This window comes from Fundulus heteroclitus, chromosome 5 (assembly GCF_011125445.2).
Source record: "Fundulus heteroclitus isolate FHET01 chromosome 5, MU-UCD_Fhet_4.1, whole genome shotgun sequence".
In the NCBI taxonomy this organism is placed as follows: domain Eukaryota; kingdom Metazoa; phylum Chordata; class Actinopteri; order Cyprinodontiformes; family Fundulidae; genus Fundulus; species Fundulus heteroclitus.
This window is the reverse complement of record NC_046365.1, coordinates 36,561,835-36,582,916: the sequence shown is the minus strand read 5'-3', so window position 1 is coordinate 36,582,916 and position 21,082 is coordinate 36,561,835. Positions and strand designations below refer to the sequence as shown.

The window sequence follows — 21,082 nt, the reverse complement described above, 5'->3', positions numbered from 1 at the left end:
CAAAATTTGAAATTAATACCTCCATCAATAAACCTGCAGCACTTTTTTAAACACGTTTACACAAATAGTTTATTTTGTGTCGTAGTCCTTAGGACGCAAATCAGAATAAATCACAAAGGAAACCAGATATCAGTGACAAAAGGCACAGAAGTACAAGGCGATTAAAGCACAGATTTCTTTATTGACTACATCGTATTAACTGGTGCACCTCAGGGTTACTTTGTCCACATACTAAATGAAAAGAGTTATTAAGCAGGAAGGCGGAACTATTGATTGCAAGTTTCAGGTGAAGTTTAAATGTGCGTCTGGATCAGAAAACCTGGTTTCTGCTAAATAACAAACAGGCAACAGGGAAACAACGAGGGGTCCATAGAAAAGCTCATTGAGACACAGTAATATTACTTCAACGGGCAAACCAGCTCAGGACAGTCTGTTAATAAATAAACCGTGTACATTCAGACTCCTCGCTCTCATGTGAAGCATCTGGATGACTTGGAGCAGGGATCCTGCAGCCGCCACAGTTTCTGGCTCAGTTCGCAGCGGCTAAGAAATGCACGACGTGACGCTTTGTCCTCCTCATCCCAAAACGTGCTGCGTCTGGATTTTAGATTTGCTCCAGAAGTTCTTCAGCTAGCAGCGGGTAGGAAGGAGGAGGAGCAGCAGGAGGAGGTGTGGAAGGAGGAGAGGGGAACAGGGTTGGCTGGACGGAGGAAGGCGAGGTGGGCTCCGGTTTGGATGGCGAGGAGAGGGGGGAGAAAAGGTGTTTGGTGGGAGAGCCGGGGTCCGGGCCGCGGTTGGTGGCAGGGGAGGGACATGAAACGGTCGAGGAGGGAGTCGTGGCTGAGAAAAGATGAAGAGCAGACGGGGAGGAAGAATCTAAATGTATGCCAGGAGTCAGAAAGAGCGAGGAAGGGTGCCTCTCTTTTTCAGGAGGGGCTTCAGGAGAGGGGGCAAACGAACGTTCAGGGATAGAAAGAGGCTGATCAGATTCAGCCGATTCTGCCCTCTGAGATTCCCCAGGAGGAGCAGCCGTGGTTGGAAAGACGGGATCGCTACAGTTTGGACCTTGGTCACATGAGAGTTGTTTAGCTGGCGAGGCGGAGGAAGCATCGTCTACCTGTGGTCCTGAACAGGTACCAGCGTAGAGCTGAAGGGTCTCCTTATCTAGAGCTGTGTTCTGCAAAAACAGGAGAACAAGCTGAGCTCCAATGAAAACCAGATTCAGATGCTAGTTAGCACAGAGATCTGGGAACAAATTCTTGCTGCTTATTAAATGTGTTTTAACATCACTTTGTTACTTTATAAGCATTTCATTTCTGACATTTACTTAGTAAATGGAAATGGACACAAACAGCTGAAAGATGGTACAAAAGAAAAAGGCTTGGTTGCACAGACAGGTTGGTGTCATTTTACAGTGTTGAACTTTTCACATCTCGTCACACCACAGGAAAAACTCCTTTTTAGGATGTATTGTGATAGACCGACTCAAAGTAGTGCGTAATTGGGAAGTGGAGAAATATTATACATCGTTTTCAAAAGTTGCTTTTTTTCCCCCTAAACTGTAGCATACCTGCACTGAGCCCGTTTATTTTGATTTCCATAATTTAAACCAGTCCTCTTCAAAAGTCAGTGAAATATTAAAGAGAGCCGTCCTGTGGGAAATTTGTTCTCAGTATAAAAATTGTCCTTTTAATGGGTTCAGAGGACAACATAAGAGAACAAACGTCATCATCAGGACCAAGGAGCCCTGTAGACAGGTCAGGGAGAACGAGGTGGAGTTGGAAAACAATGTCTCAGGCTTCGAACGTGCCAGAGTGCGATCTTTCATCTCATAGTGGAGGACAAACACCTGACAGACCAGGCAAAGAGAGGATTGATCATAGCAGCAAAGAAAAAGGTCCATTGTATCTCTGGATGAGATGCAGAAGCTAACAGCTCAGGTAGGATATGCTGGTGAAAATTCTCAGTGATCCAGGTCACGGTCATTCCAAAAAAGTAAAAAAACAACCTTTGAACTCACCTTAACTTTATGTGATATAAATATATTTTTAATGCATACATCATTTTAAATCTAAGTAAATACAAGTGTGATTAAAAAGGAAGAGCAACTAAATAAAATAAAATTTTAGATGCAGCTCACTGGAGGGTTGTGCTATTTGTTTTTAGAACAAATTCAGGTAGCACATGGGGTCCTTGGGGGCTACCTGGTTACAATTATTAGCTGTCTACTTCCCAGAATTAGACTTTATGGTCGAATCTCTGATATAAATTGTCAAAGGAAACCCAGAAGAACTCCTGAGTAAATAACAAGCTATGAATGAGGCATAGCCAGGAAGTGAAATAAATAAATTTTCTGACCTACATATAAAACACTGTTGAAAACTAACCCTTTACATCAACCTAATTTACTAATTAAGGCATGACTAGATGTTTTTTGCTGCAACTGGTTTACAAAGATGGGTGGGGGGGGGGGGGGGGGGGGGGTCTCCGGAAGTTTAAAGGGCATGGAAACGTATTCCAAAAAGACCTGCAGCTACAATTTGAGCAAAAGATGATTCTATGACACTTTTCAAACTGTTATTTGTATAAAAAGGAATTAAATAAGCTGCATCATTCTCCTTACATTTCACAATTACACACAACTTTGTTGGCCTTAAATCCCATCCCCTCTGCAAAGCATGTAACAATGACACGGGAATGCATTTTCTTTTTATTTCACACCTTTCATATCAAGGAAATTTTAACAACAAAACCAGATTTTCTTAACGATTTCATTAAGGGAAAAAGAAATCCCAACCAGCTTGACCAACACCCAATGTATCTGAATTACAACATGTCTGCAAAAGAAGGCTTGGAGGCATTTGTTGCTGCCAAGGTGCCAAACAGGAGCCAGGTAGGTTAGGAAAGCTTTTTCCCCCTTAAATAATTTTGTTTTTACTAACAAATTGTCAAATGATCTAAAAAACATTTGTATGCAAAAGAACTCTTAGCACAATATGCATACAGAAAAAAAATTAGAATACCATTTACCTTTTCATTCAATCAGTTGCTGTTTTTATTAATGCATTAAAATATTAATGATTGTGTCCCACAGCCTTAAAACAGTTAATGTAATGTTCTTCATTTATGGTTTTACTGATTCGCAGCTGCAGAATAGAAGAGGCGTACGGTTAGGTGTTAGTACATACCATTTCCTTGAGGCTAATTCAGAGGGACGAAATGCAGGGATGGGGAAGGATGCAAAAAAAACAAAACAAAAAAAGGGACAGAAACTAGTCTTACTGACAGCGTAGCAAAATCAAAACAAGCATGATGGACAGTGATTTGTTCCAGGTTAGTGCTGCTTAAACATTTCCAATTCAAACTGACTGAAACTTAATGTTAGAACAACAGAGCAGGAACAAATTTAAAAAAACAAAACAAAAAAAAAAAACATCAGATGATGGTGAAAACCTGGCTCTTTCAAAAAGTTCAGAAGGTCTGACTTTATTCTGCATGAGATTTCAGTGTTGATGATAAAGATCAGATTTACTTCTAGATTTTTTTTTCAGGGAATGCATAAAATGTCAAAATGTTTAAGAAGGAAATTGTAAAATCTGTAATAAAGCCACTGTGCACTGATCTGTGCTAAATACCACTTTGACGCAGTTCCTATGTTTCTCCTCTAGGCGGCAGCAGTGTATTAATAATTTAAAACATCCGCACAACCAAAGCCTGCCAGGTCATTATAGAGAGGGAAGCAAATCACACGCTTCATGAAAACTGAAACCCTTTGTTGAAGGTTGTTAGAAACGGCGTAAACTGGAAGAGAGGGAGCAAAGTGACTAAAAGGAGGCGTACGACAGAGGCAGAAGTTACGGAAGCTGCCAGCGATGAGGACCAGCGGGGCCAAAGAATGTCTGAGGAAGGAAGGGGAAGGGAGGGTGAGAGGTGGGCGATGGGTGAAAAGGCGATGGCCGCGGAGGAAGGCGGGCGTTAGGATGAGGGAGGTGAAAGGGTCGGAAGTGCAGGAAGAGGTGAACTGTGTACCAGGCTGGGGGTGGCAGACGTCTCCTGTAGTCCTGGACCGGGTGTGAGGAAGGAGTGAGGATGAGGAAGGAGGATGGAGAGAAGGAGCCGCAGCTTCGGCCTGAATTTATACCTCAAACTGACAAATGAGATTCAGAAAGTAAATGAGTCTAATTATGTCAAACTCGTGTTCAGTGTGCATGAGTGATAGAATGATCTGATGAGAGGAGAAAAAAAAAGACATTTAAGACATTAAGGAGGAGTGACGAGTTCTCAGCTGTCCTGTCTGCCAGTTTCTCCATGTTTTCATCCCTAAAATCCTGCCTGACATGTTCGCCGCATCAGAAGCTGTTTACCATGTGGCGTTAAAGCCCGTCTGGATGATGAGGGGAAAGCAAATCTTCGGGTTTGGGGTCAAACATTCGCCGTCCTAATCAGCTGCTTGTCAGCTCCGATAAAACCCATGTCAAAGCTTAGCTCCGGTTTTAGCTAATCTAGAAATGTGGCGCGCGTGTTTGGCTTCCGGCGGCTTACCACGATGATGGACACCCCCGCCGTGGTGCTGCTTTGCTTGGGTGCCGTGTTGAAGTGCGTCTTCAGTTTACCTGAGACCTCGGTCTTCATGTTGTTCTCCGTCACTGCGTCGTCCTAATGCAGCACAGACACCGCCTTTAGTCACAGGCGCTCCACGTTTCAGGCTGTGTCTATGCAGCTAAAAGGCTGGTGTGGGAGTACCGTGACCCAGGGGTGTGCGAGGACATCCTTCGCCGTATATCGACTCTCTGCGTTCACCTGCAGCATCTTTCGGATCAGATCCTGGGTGGAAACCGCAGCAGAGGTTTAACTCGACTCTACCTCCTACCGTTAGCAAAATTAGGCTTGTCAACGTGACTTATAGCAAATATTTACCACTGGGGACATTTTGCTCTAACCGTGCTTTAAGTGCAAACTGTGCAGAACTTTGCTTTAACTCCTGCTTGTTTGTAAATCGCTATGGAAATAAAAGCTGCCCTGAGATGCACAGAAAATCAGCCGATTAAAAACCCAAATGTTCACAGCTGGAGCGCCTTAGCTGCAGCTAGCGTTACTCTATGCTGGTGAAGATTCTCAGTCATCCAGGTCATGGTCATTCCAAAAAAGTAAAAAAACAACAACAACAACAACTGGACTTTTTTCCGAAGTTTGAAGACGTTTCTCTGTCTATCCAGGAAGCTTTCTCAATTCAAAATGTCTGGAGTAGTGTGGAGTTCCAAGCTTTATAGTGCTGCCCAACAAAGTCCTTGTAATAGCTTAGGTAACATGCAACCGAATATGCAGGCTGAATTTCGGTTACATTTGCAGGCCAACAATGACCTTAACAACTCCCCGTTACTAAGGGGTGGACCAGTTTCGTTTCAATCTGCATGTTATCTAAGCCATCACAAGGCCTTTGTTGGGCAGCACTATAAAGCTTGGAACTCCACATTACTCCAGACATTTTAAATTGAGAAAGTTTTCTGGATAGGAAGCAAAACGTCTTCAAACTTCGGAAAAAAGTCCAGTTGTTTTATTTTTTTACTTTTTTGTAACTAGCGTTCCTGTATTCTGCAGAACTAGTTTGTCGTATTGGGGATTTTGTTGCGATAAAGTCAGATTTACAACAGAACAGCAAAACAAATTTAGAAAACAGAAATTGGTTTTGGTTTTATATAGGAGTTTAATCTTCAGTCAAACTCTGCAGAATTGGGTTGTTTCTTGACGAAGTCCCGATGATTTCTAGCAGCATGCTGCACCATCAGATCTTTACTGTGTCGGGTGTAAATGACTGCAGCTGGTACAGCGACATCCCCACGATAACAGGTTGCTTTAATGAGCAGTTTGTTTTCAGAGTTAACGGTACTCATTAAAGGAGCACAAGTCTTGTGCGTTTGAACTTTTACAGTCAGAGAGAATTGATTGAATGACTGCATTTCAATCACTGCATTGCCAAAGTTCAGACTGTAGCAGTTAGTCAGGTCTTCCATTACAGCAACGCCAGGTGATCAAAGCTGACATTACAGTACAAAACACAAATTCTAAAGCATTTTTTTAACGGGACATCTAAAAACATTTATTTACAGACATGTTCTTCTTGCTATGAAAAATTATGAAAATATCAATATCGGTTTGATGCGGTGACCAACGGCTGCAGACACAAAAGATGCCGACTCCAAAACACACACACAAAAAAAAAAAAAAAAAAAAAAAATGCTGCAATCAAAGAACATAGAAAAGAGCAAAATGAAAATGCTTCAAGTACCAGAAACAATAGCAGGTTTTAAAAAATGCTGCAAACAAGCTCTAAAAAAATGAAGTACGCCAGACCACTAAAGTTTTCTTTCTTCTCTTCAAGTTCTTCTGGGGATCACAGAGGGTCTGGTCTGACTTGGTCAACTCTTATGTTGTCGCTCATGTCTGTTTTTAAACATGTGAACAAAATTGTTTAAAGTAATACAGAATATCAGCGTTTTCACGTAGCTAGTATTTGAGTACCTGGTAGTCTGATGCTTCTGTTTTTTTCAACTTGCTGTTTTCGGTACATGCAACATTTTTCATTTTGCTCACGTCTATTTTTTTGTGCTTGCAACATTTTTCTTTTGCAGCGTGTTTGCGTTGGGAGTTTGCATCATTTGTGTGCGTGCTGCACATTGCACATGTCGGCCACTGCAGTTTGACATTAGTCCATCAAACTGCACCTAATACTGTCAACTCTTTAAAAAAAAAAAAAAAAAAAGAAAAACTTTCAGGACTTAAAAAACATCCAGGGTTGTTTAAACCTTTGCAAAGTGCTGTATGTCGTGTACGCACCTCAGCTGAGTGGGTAATGTTGTCCCAGTAAGGTGAAGGGAAGTCCAGCTGCCCGAGAAGAATCTGCTCAAACAGCTCCTCTTGCTGGTTATTCTCACTTCATTAAAAGACAGAATGTAAACACATTTTACTGCTGCAGCCAAAACTGACGCCTAAATCATAATCCAGCAGCCTTTATCTGCTATTTGATGTATTACACGTTTGAAAACATTTATCTTAAGCATCAATTTAAAACTGTTAATACTTTGTGTATTAATTTCTCTTATTCATTTTTAAATGTTCATCATTGTACAAGTTTTGCTTATTTTAAATCTTTATTTTAAACTTTTTTTTATATCTTACATTTTATTTATAAAACCATTCTTGCTTTTAAGATTACAAATTTTAAGAGAAATCTTTAAAATACATTTTTTCTGATGCTCTGGTGGTATAATATGATCTGCAGTGCACTGATGAGTAATAAAGGGCCGGCTCAGGGGCGGTCAGCTTTCTTCAAAAACGATTACATCAGAAAAAACAGTCGTCTTTCTACATAATTCATATTGTCCAATCAGAGCACACCATCAAGCAAAAAGCCGTCCCCCTTCCACTCAGCTGAAGCACCGGCATGTCTGACTGGAGAGGAGGAAGGCGGAGCAGCGAGAAGACGTCAGCCCCAGATCAGCCTCTCTGTATCGGCTCAAACAGGAAGTGCAAATCTCCAAAACTCAACCTCGAGCTAAACTTCACAGCGGTTACTAAAAAGGAGAGCTGATATGTCCGAGGGTAGTCATGAAGTTTCCACTCACTTCTGAAGGATGAAATAATCACAGAAGAGTGGCTGAATTTGATTGGTTTTCTAAATATGGTTGTAGCCAATCAGAGCAAAGTCATCTGGGTAGAGCTTTTACTGAGGAGGGACATTTGGCCTGACATTATTTTTTTTAATGAAATTCTTTGGAGAATTTACATATGCAGCATTATCAATTATATGATAACATTGCACCTTTGACATTAAAAACCGTTTTCTAAACCAAAAGCTTGAGCATGAAAATTAAAATCATGTTTTGAATGAAGACTAGCCTTAGGAGCGGCCCCATTGTATAACTATTTTTAGCTGATTAACAATGATTTTCAACTGACAAAACGGTTCAAGGACAGTAAATCAAATCAATTTAATACAAAGCAACTTCAAAATCTACATACTGTTCTCTTTTAAGAGGAGGAAAAGGAAAATCATAGATCATGGTCCGAGCATCTGTCCAAACCTTAGAAGAAAACCTTTCCAAGCCACTTATTGCTGTGAAATTCTGATAATGTAACAAACCCCAAGAACAAACAGATCCCTTTTATCATGAAGCTAGAAAAAAAAAAACAGCTGAATCAACATCCGACCTTCTAAACGGGGGGAAGCCACACAGTAAGATGTAGGTGATCACACCCGCGGCCCAAACGTCCACCTTCAGACCATAACTGCAAGAAAAGAGAAAGTAATACATTTATTTTATGAGAATATTTAGCTCCTAAAAGGGTTTAATCCCTTTTAAGAACAGGAAGAAGAGTGAAATATGCTTTTTTTTAAATTGATGCTTATGTTTTTGCACCACAACACCTGATGTGTGACCAAACATCCAGCTCACCCTGACTCAGCAATGATCTCTGGAGCCACATACGTCGGCGTCCCACACACGGTGTACAGCGGCCCCTCCACTACTGTGGCCAAGCCAAAGTCTCCGAGTTTCAGGGACTTTGAGCCGTCTGGATGCTCAAACACCTGAAAGCAAACAGGCGGTTGAAAAAACGCCGTGTTTGGATGCACTTTGTGATGCGATCGCGTGCGTACCAGCAGGTTCTCGGGTTTAATGTCTCTGTGGACGATGTTCATGCTGTGCAGGTACAGCAGAGCTGCAGCCAGGTTGCAGACCATGGTGCTGGCGTCTTTCTCTGTGTACTTAGCCGAGGACGTGATGGCGTCGAAGAGGTCCCCTCCCTGCGGGACGTTTAAAGAAAGTTGATACAGATGCAGACACGCACAACCCGGCCAAGGTTCTGCCCCCGGCGCACCTTTACGAGCTCCATGACCAGACACAGCTCGGAGGGCGTGTCCAGCTCCTCGATCAGCATGATGATGTTCGGGTGCTTCACCTTACGCAGCACAGCCACTTCATTCTCTATGAGGTGCTCCTGGAAGGCAGACGGTCCACATGAGCGAGCGCACAGAGCTGGGAGAACGGAGCTCTTTTCTGGTCACAGGTCAGCGTTTTGGATGATAAAACTAATTTTAATACTAGACAGGGACGACCTGATTAAATGCAAAAGGCAGTTTTCAAATGAGGATTTCATTTATAAAAAAGGCACAAAGCAAACTAAACAAACCTGAATCTGCATCACAAAGGAATCAAGCTCTAAATGTAAGAACTGGTTGTGCCACCTGCTACCAAGCAAATACCTGGCAATGAGCCTTTTGCGTCACATTTTGGCCCATTTTTCTTTGCAGATTGTTTTAATCCAGCCACCCTGGAGGATTTAGCAGCCGTTTATGTTTACAACTTGATTTATGTCCAGACTTCCTTTTTTTAGCCACTCATGGCTGGACTTGCTTTAGATTATTGTCCTGCTGCCAAACCCAAGTGTTCTTGGGCTTCAGGTCACAAAACAATGGCCGGACTTTCTCTGGTAGAGAGCAGAATTCATGGTTCCAGCAGCTGTGCCAAGTGGTCCAGATGCTGAAGCAGCAAAGCAGGCCCATACCATCACACCGCCACCACCCTGCACGACGTTCTTTTTCCAAAATTTAGTTTTGATTTCATGGCTGATTTAACAGGACACACGTCGCCCTAAAAGCTTCACCTTTGTCTCATCAGTCCACAGAATATTTTCCTAAAAGCCTTGGAGGATGTTTTGTTTTGGCAAATATTAAAATTTTTGTGTGGGAATTTTGGCCAGAAGTGGCTTTTGTTGTTGACAGTAATCAGGACTGGGAGCAGCTACTGACATTAAAAGAAAAATGTCTGATTACAGCAAAGTCAAGAATTACCACATTGAGAAATTACATTTACATACAGGCCCAGCTTAGTTTTTGTTTTTATAAATGAAATCATCCTTTGAAAACTGATTTTTACTCTGATTAAATAAAGTTTGATCTAAAACATCAAACAAATTACCAAAAGAACAAAAAGACACATTTTCTAGATGGGTAAATACTTTTTCCAAGCACTCTACACTTCACAAAGTAAATCTTTACACTATTACATTAAATGTGCTGAATCCTTTAATGGATTTATATTAATGTTGAGAGAGAGAGTGATTCAGTGTGTGTTAATGCCTGCCAGTAAAAGCTTGAGTCAGGGGATGTTTAATAGAAAATTACCAACTCAGTCAGACTGTGGGGGTCAAAGATCCTCATTTTACCCGGTTCTGTTACCCTGTTCTGTGCAGGTGTTAATAGTGCAGAGTGGAACACAAACATATGACCTGTCGTTACGCGTGTGCCCTTCTTAAACATATAAAAAGTGAATTTAAAGGCAGATTATACATGAAAAAAAAGGTTTAGATTGAAACCTTTCCACTGCATTTGGCTTTGTCGATTATCTTGAGAGCAAACTCTTTCCCCGTGGACCTGAACAGAAACAGAGCAATAAGAGTGAACGATAAAATTGGCACTGAAGCAGCTATAAAATGTGTAATTCAAAAGAAAGCCTCATTACAGCTTGCAGCGCAGAAACAGAGAGACTCAGCAGGGATCAGATACTTCAGTAATGACCCAACAGAACCCGCCCAACCTGGAGATAAACACCAAGCCAGTCGCTTCTTTTCAAAGCGCTGCAGCCAGAACAGCTGCAGTGGTTTTCAGCCAGCTCCTTTTCCCCCAGTAAAGTAAATCATAATCTAAAAATGCATTCTTTAATCTACTAATTTTCTTTGATTTTAACATTTGTTTGATAATCTGAAACATTTAAAGGGAACATATCGTGCAAAATCCACTTTTTTACTCCTTAAATAAATGTATTGTGTATTAGAGTCTCTCTGAGTGCAAAAAAGTTGAATGTAGTCTTTCCAGGAGCTGCGTAGATACCTTTACATTCTTTTTTGGGTTAAAATTTTCAAGCTTTTCAGTTTTATCCATGCCCCATTACGTCTTTTGAACAGCAATGTCTCAGACACACCTCAGAACAGGGGCAAAGGAGAAATTCAGACCAAAACGTTGAAGTTCCACCTTTTATAGACCACAACTAAATGATTTAAATGTGAAAAGCAAGATATGTCCCCTTTCATTTTGAAAAAAACAAACAAACAAACATGCTTCTATACAACTGCAAGAAAGACAAAACACAACCAAAAAATGATAAATCAAGTTTTGTTTTTTAAAGAAGCATATTATTCCAACGCCATCTTACAGTTACAGCCTCGTGAGACCATCCTGATCTCGCGAGCTTTCAAGGTTTCACTCGCAGATCAGTCTGGCTACTCTCCGTTAAAGAAAATTTGGAGCCGTTCACCAAACGAACGTCCAATCAGCGTTGGCTTTGAGGCGGGTTGAGGTGTGACGCAACGAGAAGCGCGACAGTTCAGTCTAAAGAACATGGCGGCTTCAGCCGATGAAACTAGCGTTAGCGTCGCTATAGAGCAAGTTTTATCGGAATTACAGAGTATTTCTCTGCTGAGCTAACGAGCCTTTACCTGCAGCAGCAAGAGTAGCTTGGCTTGTGGTTGTGTTTTCATCGTCGCTCTGTTACGAGCGACGACGAAGCATGTTGACGAGTACGTCATATGCTTCGTTGATCTGATTGGTTTATTTGGCCCGTCTATCACCAACATAGGCCAATCAGCTAACCAGTATTTTCGCCCCTTCCCAAAATTACTTCAACGGAAGGTTTCCAGATGGATATGCGGAGCAAATCTATCTGGCGGAGTCAGGTTATCTTACAGTGTGGTCAGAAAGCAAATACCTTAATGATTATAATTCACTCTCATTACTCAGACTTTAAAAAATGATAATGAATAATTTCCTTGTTAGATAGAGAGCTGACAAACTGAATCATTCGTCTTTGCTTTTAGCTTGCCAGGACAAACTTATTAGATCCCTTCAAGTTTCAAATGGACATTACTGCAGAACAAAGAGCAGGGTAGGACCTACGTTGAAAATTAATTGGACAACAGTAAACAGAGATGCATATTTAGTCCGTTTGGGATCAGCTAGAAAATAAAAATCCTAAATGGTAAATCTTGGGAAATTCAGGATCTCCTCTTTTGTTTTTGAACATATGGATCCTTTGGCTTTTTTTAAGCTATAAGTCAGAGATCAGGGTTCTCTGCCACAACAATTTAGGCTGCTCCCACTAGGCAGAGTTCAAGTATCTTGGTGTTTTTTGCAGGATATATATCCCAAAAAGAGCTGCAGAGAGTGTTTAGGCCAACATGTATCCAGGTTTCCCCGTTGACAGACAGAAAGAGGGATTTATGACTTTTAACACGGACAGCAATATGGAACCTGTGGAAAGTAGGTCTATGATTGTTTCTAATAATTTATGGATATCCAGGCCATACGGAAACAGAAGAGTTTTTGTTTTGTTTTACAGTCATTTTTGTGTTTTTTTCCACTGAAACTTGTTTTGCATTTGGACAGAAAACGCAAACAGCAGAAAAGTGAGTTTAGGAGGCCATTTGGTAGATAAACCCCATTTAAAACTCGACTGACTGAAAACAATCAGTACATGTTTTATGTCTGAACTGAGGCTAATAAAGAGGGTCTGGCTAGTAACACTCTATTTTTAGGTAAGCAATGATGAAATATGGAGCATTTACTGAGGTACATAAAGACATTTATGTACCACGTTTAGTGAAAATCTAACCACACAGTCAGAACTATATATAAGAACTGTTATGATCAACCCCATAATAGTTCTGAAACATCAACAACAACATGTTTCCTCCTTTATCCAAGATGGGATGCTAGCCTTGATTCACTGCTGACGACTGAGCCTTTCACATTTCCACATGAACCTCTTACCTCTCCACACACTCTTTGACCACAGCGAAGTTACCGTCTCCTATCACCTTGCCAACGCTGTATTTCTCCAAGATGCCGGAGGCTGCTGGGTGCTGGTTTCCATTAACTGCAGAGAGGAGGCAAATGTTACAGCTGAGCTTCAACATGCCTTTGCCTCTGCCAATAAAAACTAAATTATAAAAGTAAAACCATCAGATGATGTGCAGAACATTTACCTTCTGGACTCGGCTGGACCGGTTGCTCCGGATGATTGTTAAGCGAGTCGTTTCCATTCACATTAGGGGAGGAGCTATGAGGTGATGGAGGGATCTGTAGAACGCAAACATTAAAAAAGTAAAAATTTAAGTATTTTACCGGCTGTAAAGCTCTACAACTTGTTGCCTTAACTGCAATCTGCTAATCAAGAGACTTGTTTTTATTTTTAATGTAACAAAATAATAAAATTATCTTAATTTTGGTCTATACATTTAGACTAACATGTAATGTAATGTTACAGGTAAAAAAATATAATAAATTTTTTTAAATTTTGTATTATACCATCTAAATAAATCAGGACATATTCTATAAAGCTTTTTTTTATCCTCCCTCCACTCCAACAGAGCAGTCAGTATCTTCATATAAAAATAAATGCACATCTGATTCTCAATGTAAAAATTGTCCTTTTAAAAATTTCAAGGCATCTGAGATGACAAATCCATTTATACCTCACATAAAAGCATTAATACTATTAATAATTTATTTGTTAACTGCAAAAATGCTGCGATGCACAGCAGTTTTAACTAAAAGAAGGCAATTACACTATTTTTCTCCTAACTTTTCATCTAATTGTAAATAAATAAGACTTGTTACTTTGATGTATTAATTACATTTTTAAACAAAAAGGCAGCCTTTAAGAGCAAGTTATCAGTGCGGATTGCTTTAAAATGTTTTTTGGTTTTTTTCCTGGTGAGGTACATAAAAAACCTTTTTCCTCCTATAAATAGTTCTGTGCATGTCCACCAGTGAAGGTGAATCTGTGAAAGTGAGGGTTCTGCAGTGTTTGGATAATATTCTCATCCTTCCTCATTCGGTTTCTTATCAGCAACTTTCAAAGTCATCAACCACATCATGAAAACTCATTAGTCTACAAACTGATCTGAAACAATACATCTGTGACTTTGATAAAGGAATGGAGGAACTGCAGAGGAGGTCTGCCAGCGGCCTCCATCACTGACAAGGTTGCTGGCATTAATATGTCATTTTTAAAAGTAATAACACTATAAAAACTACATGGCAGAGCACCAACCCACCCCGTTTCATCCCGTTCTGCTTATTTCAGATTGTCCTCCTCTTCAACACACCAGATTAATACAGAAAAACAACTGATTGGGTCAGTGAAGGTGAAAAAACTGCCTTCTAAGAAGCATGAACTGTAACCTTTTGAAGTTATTAGCACATTTCTTCATGTGAAAATATATTTAGAGGTCACTTTGCAATTAAAAGAAAACAACCAATGAGCTGCCATCCATGTGAGAGCAAGTACCTTTAAACAGAGGATGGTTCGTGGGGATGGGCTGGTGGGAGACGGGGTGGAGGACTTAGTGGACCTGTGAGCTGAGGCACCATTTACTGCAGAAAGGACACATGCAAAAGGTCAAAATATGAACATGGAGCATTCTTGTGCAGCTCTGATGTGTTTATGTATTATTCACTCTAAAGGGAATAGATTGTTACATTTTTATGCAAATAGTGTAACCAATTATAAATCTAAAAACAGCAGATACATGTCCAGAAATATTTCCCCTTGGACAGGCCTTAAAAAAAACATTTTGAGCTACAGCTGCAGATATTCCAGACGTAAATTAAGCAATAAAATTTAAGCAAAGTATTACCTGAGGATTTGATCGAAGACAGACTGGAGTAATGAACGGCTCGCCTTGCTGCAGACGCATACAAAAAATATAAAACAAGAAAATCTGTTTAAAAACTCAGAGCGGTTAACTTTGCCTGCAAGATGGATTCTAGCGGTATTTGTGCGTTCACAAACACACAAGAATCCATCGTGTGCCGAACTAAAAACGGTTCGGGCCAATCACATTGCAGTATTGAGGTTTAAGGCGGGACATCAGTGCCACGAAAGCAAGAGCGGCTGAGCCCACAGCTGAATTTCCAGTTTATTCTTTGATAGTAGAACAGTAAGAAATGCCTTGACTAGCTTATCTTCTGGTGGTTTCTCATAAAATCTACTGCTTGTGTTTTAATTTCATTCCGTGATTGGCTAAAACCAACCTTTGGTAGGCGGGCAATAGGTCTCGTTTTGTCCAATCAGCTCAGAGAGTTCTGCTGAAATTCCCTCCTTTCTCCGAACAGATTCAAATGGAGCAGACCAAGATTGATAATGTCCAAAACTACAGTGCTAAACATCAACCTGTCTGGCCAGGTTACAGAGCAGTATGTATATTTTTAAATAATCACATTTCCAGAAGGCTGGATTACAGCTTTCCAAATTAGCAAAAATAAAGTGCAGCAGTTTATTTTTACAATTTCTCAATAAAAACAACAGTTCTGTAGGTGAGTCAAACTGCTGAGAGTTTAGATTCTGGATTAAAATACCTTTACTGACTCTACATTCCTCAGTGTGTCAAAAACTATTTGCACAAACAGAATGTCCTACTTTGCAAAAGTTCAAAAATGACATAATAACCGAAGAGGGCAGCGCACTAGACAAGAATCTAGGTTTGGAGTTTTGTCAAACAATCAAAGGCAGTTTGTGTGATATTTTCTAAAATAAAAAAAGGAACAATGCGTTTCTCACCGGACCCCGGGGACTTGCTGCGCCGTGAAAGTCCCGGGCTCTTGGCTGTCCGGTTTGGCGTAGCAGAGCGACTCAACGATTTTAGGCCTTTGCACTCTAAGGAAACAAAAGTTGGAAATGAAATAGTCAAATTAATTAATCAGTGTTTTATCAGAGCTGGGACTATTTGTCCGAAATAAATATGATGCTGGCTTTAACTCAACTCTAGCAGGAGGACTTTTATAAATCACTGGTCACCATAGTTTAGTCAAGAAATTCAATAAAAGTTCAACAGCTCATGAGTTTAAAGGCAACTGAATATCAGCTGTCACTTGGTGATGAAACACAATTCAGCATCAGTCAATCTGCACTTACACAAAATAACATCATTAGAAATTTAATTTCATGATGACAATTTCCTTAAGCCCAAAAATCTTAATTTACAGACTTATTTTTTTTTAAATCATTTGATTATTGGATCAAATGATCATTTGTGGGGTTCCACAAGGCTCTATTCTCAGCTCACTTTCTTTTCTTCATACTCATATGTTTCACATAATATTACAACAATGCTTGCCATATTTATGATGGTGACAATTCACTTTATATATCTGGATCACAACATAACCAGGCTTCCTTACAGGTACTGTAAAATCATTAAATGGATGTGTCTGAATATCTATAACTAAAAAACAATCTACCATCATGGAATAACTGTTAGAATTAAGCGATTCCAGTTCATGCATAAATAATCTGTTACTGGTGCATGCTTTTATTTATTTTATTACATTATTATGGTCCCCTACTGTCCCAGGCCTGAAACAACTTCCAGACTACTGAGGTCAGAAACCCATTTATTCTCTTCTCATGATCAGAACTAAACAAGGACAGACAGCATTCAGCTGCTATGCTCCTCACCTCTGGAAACTAAAACCTTAAAACCTGAGAAGTGCAGAAACTGTTTACAAGACTGAAAACATTTTATTGATTTCCAAGCAGGAAACCTTTGCTCAGTTGGTGAGCTTGTTTTTTTTCTTAGTTTTTTGCCATTTCTTTTTAAATTTACCTTCCAAACTTATGAAATATATACATATTAATGCAATTCTTGTCATCTTCTACAAACTTTTAATATTTTATTTTTTACTTGTCTGTAAAGCACCTTTAATTACTGCATTTTTGAAACCAACCCAAACCCCACCATAAGAACATGTAAATTGACACAAATTAGATTTTGACACCATTTAAAGTATTTGAGCACATTGCTTGCTTCAGTAACAGAGCAGGGCCACTTTAGCCTAAGCAGGCAGGACTGTGTATCTTTCTTGTTACTTCACAGACCTAAATCTTAGAAGTGGAACACAGGAGTTTAAGTGGGGCAAAAGCTGCAAAAAGAGTTTTTTGTCACTACTCATCCTCAGAAGCAGATGCACATTGTGATATGCCTCCCATCTGTTCGCTAATCTGACCAAATAAAATCATTGAAAAGGATGTCACGGCTTCGGACAGCAGCTATAATGAACTCATTTCCTTCTCCTGAGCTGCTTTCACCTCGGCTAAAGAACAGCAGGTTTATCTGCTGTATAAACAGCTCCCATCCTGCCTGTGTTCTCTCTGACCTTCAGTCAGGTTTCTACACTCTGATTTTAAGTTAAACACAATGGTAACACCTACTGCACATTTAAATAACGTGCAAATAAACATGGACACAAATGCACTGATGCAAAAGCTAAAACAAGGCCAGCATCTCCTCATCTGTTGGCAACTCTGTTAAAGATGAGCAAAAGCCTTAAAATAACCTCATCTTTCATTGCAGGAGCACATTTTATAATAACGCCCTGTCCACACGGAGACAAACCCTAAATTTTCTCAAACGATTAAGAAAAAATGTGTCCACACGAGAAGAGGCGGCACCAATGAAAATGTTGTAGTAGGTATGCCGGGCCCATTGGTGGCGCTGTGACACAAACACGCAAAATGGCGGTTCTGTGTGGACGCACCGCCTAAATGACAAAACACCTCATCTCATTCCCGTGTGGACGTGGCCCAAATATGTTTAAAAGAAAATCCAACCTTAAGCTGGATATTTTTAAACAGATCTACCACTAAATGGTCAAAGTCTTTAAGATGAAATTCACCCAGTTATGTTCACCTGCTCAATAATATGTACAAGCATGCAGCATTCTCAATATTTGTAATAATATATGCATTCAAAAAAGGCCATTGAAGTCACAAATGGACAAACTACATGCCACTCAAAGGAAAAGAAGGCTGCAAAGACTCACAAGACAGGGAAAATTTAAGAGAGAACTAATGTTAACAAAAACACATACACACACATATATAGGATTAGTTTGGCCTACCAGTCATCAAGGCTGTGGAAGCCTTACCACTATGATCCAACACAAAGTCGTCCTGCGCATAGCGGTACTTCTCTGGACCACACGCTATGAACACATCGTCATCCCCAAAGAAATCCTGGAGGCAGGTAATCTGGTGGAAGACAAAGAATGTGGAGACCCATGTGATTAATGATAAACCAGCGACAGAATACTGTCAAGATTTACGTCTTTATATCTTCATGTGGAAGAATTTTTAGTAAATCTGTTTCTAAACCCTAAATATTTAAATGTCACACAGTGCAAGTAGAACCTTTGTGGAGAAAATAAATTATTTTACCCTTATATAGCCACGTTATATGCTTATAAAAACAAAGAGACCAAAAACCATTAGATCATGATAAAATAAAAGTTATATACACCAAGCCTACATCTCGATAGTGTTTTGATGGTCCTTTTTGAGGCCAGATAGAATCCAGCAACAAGCGCGATGAACAGATATAAACAGATGTGGCGCCATCTGGTGGCAGTATCGCAGAACTAAAATAATGCCGGTTTGCTTAATTAATAAATCACTTGAAAATAATGCTGGACCGAGACTGACCCTCTGCAATGCCTTGCAGAAAAGCAGCAGCTCGGCGTGATCGAAGGCCAACCGTTAATTAAATAAAACGATCTACAGCAACTTTAAGAGCCTCATATCAGAACATTTACTCACGTCAGTCAACTCTGCGGTCACATCTGAGCAGTCAGCAAGTTTAGCTTCTGCTTCAATGAATAACGTTCATACTGTATTCCCAGCGACGTTCCAGGCTTTTCCCTCTTGAAATCATTCATTTCTTTTCTTTTTTTTTTACTTTTTTCCCCTCCTTTCCACTAGATCTTGGACCATTCTTCATTGTTTCGCTGGGAGATGCCAATAGCCGTTAGCCACTTCCCCGTTTTATCCCCTGCTGCGCCTGCACAGTGTTGTACTTCCGTTGTTATTTTAAATAAACACAAAAGGCTTTATTATCCAATAAATTGAGCAAAAACAAAGCATCAAAACACCAAAACAACAACTAATACGCCAGCAGGATGTGATTATCTTTCATAAAAACTGTCTATGCAACCAGAGTGAGCTACTGATGTATAAATGAAATAAAAAAAAGTTAAATAATGGGGCTATGCACCTTTTAAAAAAAGAGAATTTAGCTTTTGGATAAACATATGAAATCCAGAGAGAATCCAAGACAAAACATTTATATTGATCATAAGACGGCATCCCTCTTCCTAAAAAAGGTACTAAAGTTGTTTAGTGCTTCAGTATTCCTCATGTTTACCCTGCAAGCTCAAGTAAAAAAAAGGAGTGTACTGATTCTTGCTAAACGTATATAATGCCCTGCAAAAATATGCAAACCCGTTGAGTTTTACCCAGATTTTGTCACATTACGACTACAAATCTCAGTGTATTTTATGGGGATTTATGTAATTTTACGGGGATTTATGTAATAAACACAAAGTAGAAAATACTTGTAAAGTAGAAGTAAAAGGATACATAGTTTTCAAACTTTCTTTCACAGAAAAAGACAAAAATGTTTTGAGTGTGGTTGATGCACATCCCGTTGTTGCAATTTCCCTCCACATAAGTGGGAAACCACGGCAAGTTCAACTGAGCTGCAGAGTAATTTATCTCACTTTTTCCTTTTCACAGTCTCAAGCTGTGATCATCATTTTCTCTGCTGCTCCAAACTGTTTCTTATCCTTTACACCAAACACCTCCTGCTGCACGGAAACTAAACTTAAATTTAAACGACGTTCAGGCACACCCACATGCAAACAGAGACGATCCTTCTGTTGCTGTAGGTGGACAAGTAGGAAGACAAAAGAGCAGATCCTCTTTTTATCCCACTCCCCACCTTGCATTCGTGCACCCACATGCTGACAAGCCATTCCAGTGTGTGTGTGAGCACATATCTGTGGGCAGATGGATTCTTAAAGGGGGACTGGGGGCTGACACGGTGGAGGAGGCCGATGGAGGTTTGATTTTTCAGGAAGACGATCACACGAACTGGTGGTTTATGTGCTAAACGGCTGCGGAAAAGCACAAAGAGGACAAAATACTGCACAGAATTAACAAGCTACTTATGTAACTGAAGCAAAACGAGCTAAAAATGCAACGACCTTCAGTAGCTTCATGTTTCTATCCAGTTCCTTTTTTATAGCGGAGGCCTCTTTAACTGGCAACACACACAAAGCCACAGTCAAAGCAGGGGACAGCGATCTGCACAGCCAAAGTCTGTAATTAGTCCGTTTGGCTTTACACGGCACAAGTGAATCACATTCTTTAGATGAGCCGTTACGCTGGACTGTGGCAGCTGATCTCTACACGGCTGTGTCCGTCAGGTGCCAGAAAGGCCAGACCAAGGCGAGTCCCACACGTGTCAGAAGCAGATCAAGATTTGCAGACAATGTAGTCAGATTACTAACAAGTGTTGAAACAGAAGGGCAGTACACTCTTTTTCTTGTAGCCGTTTCATCTGTCAGCTCAAATGACTGACGGGGGTCACATTAGCCTGAAATTCCTGTGCTCGGTTCAGACATCCCAAAAAACAAGACCTGGATGAACGATCTTAAAGAAATCCTCTAAGTATCTGTTTAAATTATGTTTAGTGACCCAATCTCTCGCCTAGACATAGCTGTATGTGCTCTTTTTTAACTTTTTAACTCAAACTCAGAGCTGATTTGCTCCTACATGAAGTCAGTAAAGTTACTACTAGCATGATGTTTTTACTCTCTTTTCACAGAGTATTACTGGATAAGTGCTTCTGGGCTCTTTTTTGACTCTGTCTTCTCTAACCCCCAGAGCAGGGGTCGGGAACGTATGGCTCGCGAGCCAGTTATGGCTCTTTTGATAATTTCATCTGGCTCGCAGATAAAACAAAATATCACCGCTATTGTTTTCATCCGGGTTTTTCGCGCATGCGCGCCGGACTGGAACGCAGAAGGCGGGCGCAAAGGAAACGACAAGTTCTCGACGTATTTTTCTTCTTTAGATAACGTATCACAAGATCGTTTTAAGAGTAAGTTGATGGTTCATATCGCGACATAGGCACCAGAAACCCCCGCAACCCCATGAGGGATTAAGCGGGTCGGAAAATGGATGGATGT

General features: G+C 40.3%; 1 protein-coding gene across 4 annotated transcripts in view; it reads right to left on the bottom strand.

Annotated features, from left to right (window-relative positions):
* Positions 1-161: 161 nt before the first annotated feature.
* Positions 162-21,082, bottom strand: part of dclk2a (doublecortin-like kinase 2a) — a 45,069-nt gene continuing 24,148 nt past the window's right edge. Inside the window, exons 3-18 of one of the 4 annotated variants that reach the window (XR_002428181.2) lie at positions 17,957-18,086; positions 15,618-15,713; positions 14,695-14,742; positions 14,346-14,431; positions 13,039-13,132; positions 12,824-12,929; positions 10,375-10,432; positions 8,878-8,997; positions 8,657-8,803; positions 8,454-8,587; positions 8,209-8,286; positions 6,835-6,931; positions 4,744-4,824; positions 4,543-4,656; positions 4,030-4,147; positions 1,081-1,177 (exon numbers count right to left, since the gene is read on the bottom strand). Coding sequence is in view for 3 of the 4 variants with exons in the window: in XM_021316606.2 (XP_021172281.2) it covers positions 605-1,177; positions 4,543-4,656; positions 4,744-4,824; positions 6,835-6,931; positions 8,209-8,286; positions 8,454-8,587; positions 8,657-8,803; positions 8,878-8,997; positions 10,375-10,432; positions 12,824-12,929; positions 13,039-13,132; positions 14,346-14,431; positions 14,695-14,742; positions 15,618-15,713; positions 17,957-18,086 (1,962 nt within the window). In the remaining variant the exon portion in view is untranslated. Of the gene's footprint in view, positions 1,178-3,022; positions 3,202-4,029; positions 4,148-4,542; positions 4,657-4,743; positions 4,825-6,834; positions 6,932-8,208; positions 8,287-8,453; positions 8,588-8,656; positions 8,804-8,877; positions 8,998-10,374; positions 10,433-12,823; positions 12,930-13,038; positions 13,133-14,345; positions 14,432-14,694; positions 14,743-15,617; positions 15,714-17,956; positions 18,087-21,082 lie in introns of those variants that run through there. The other 3 variants (XM_021316606.2, XM_021316607.2, XM_036137524.1) reach the window with 3 other exon arrangements.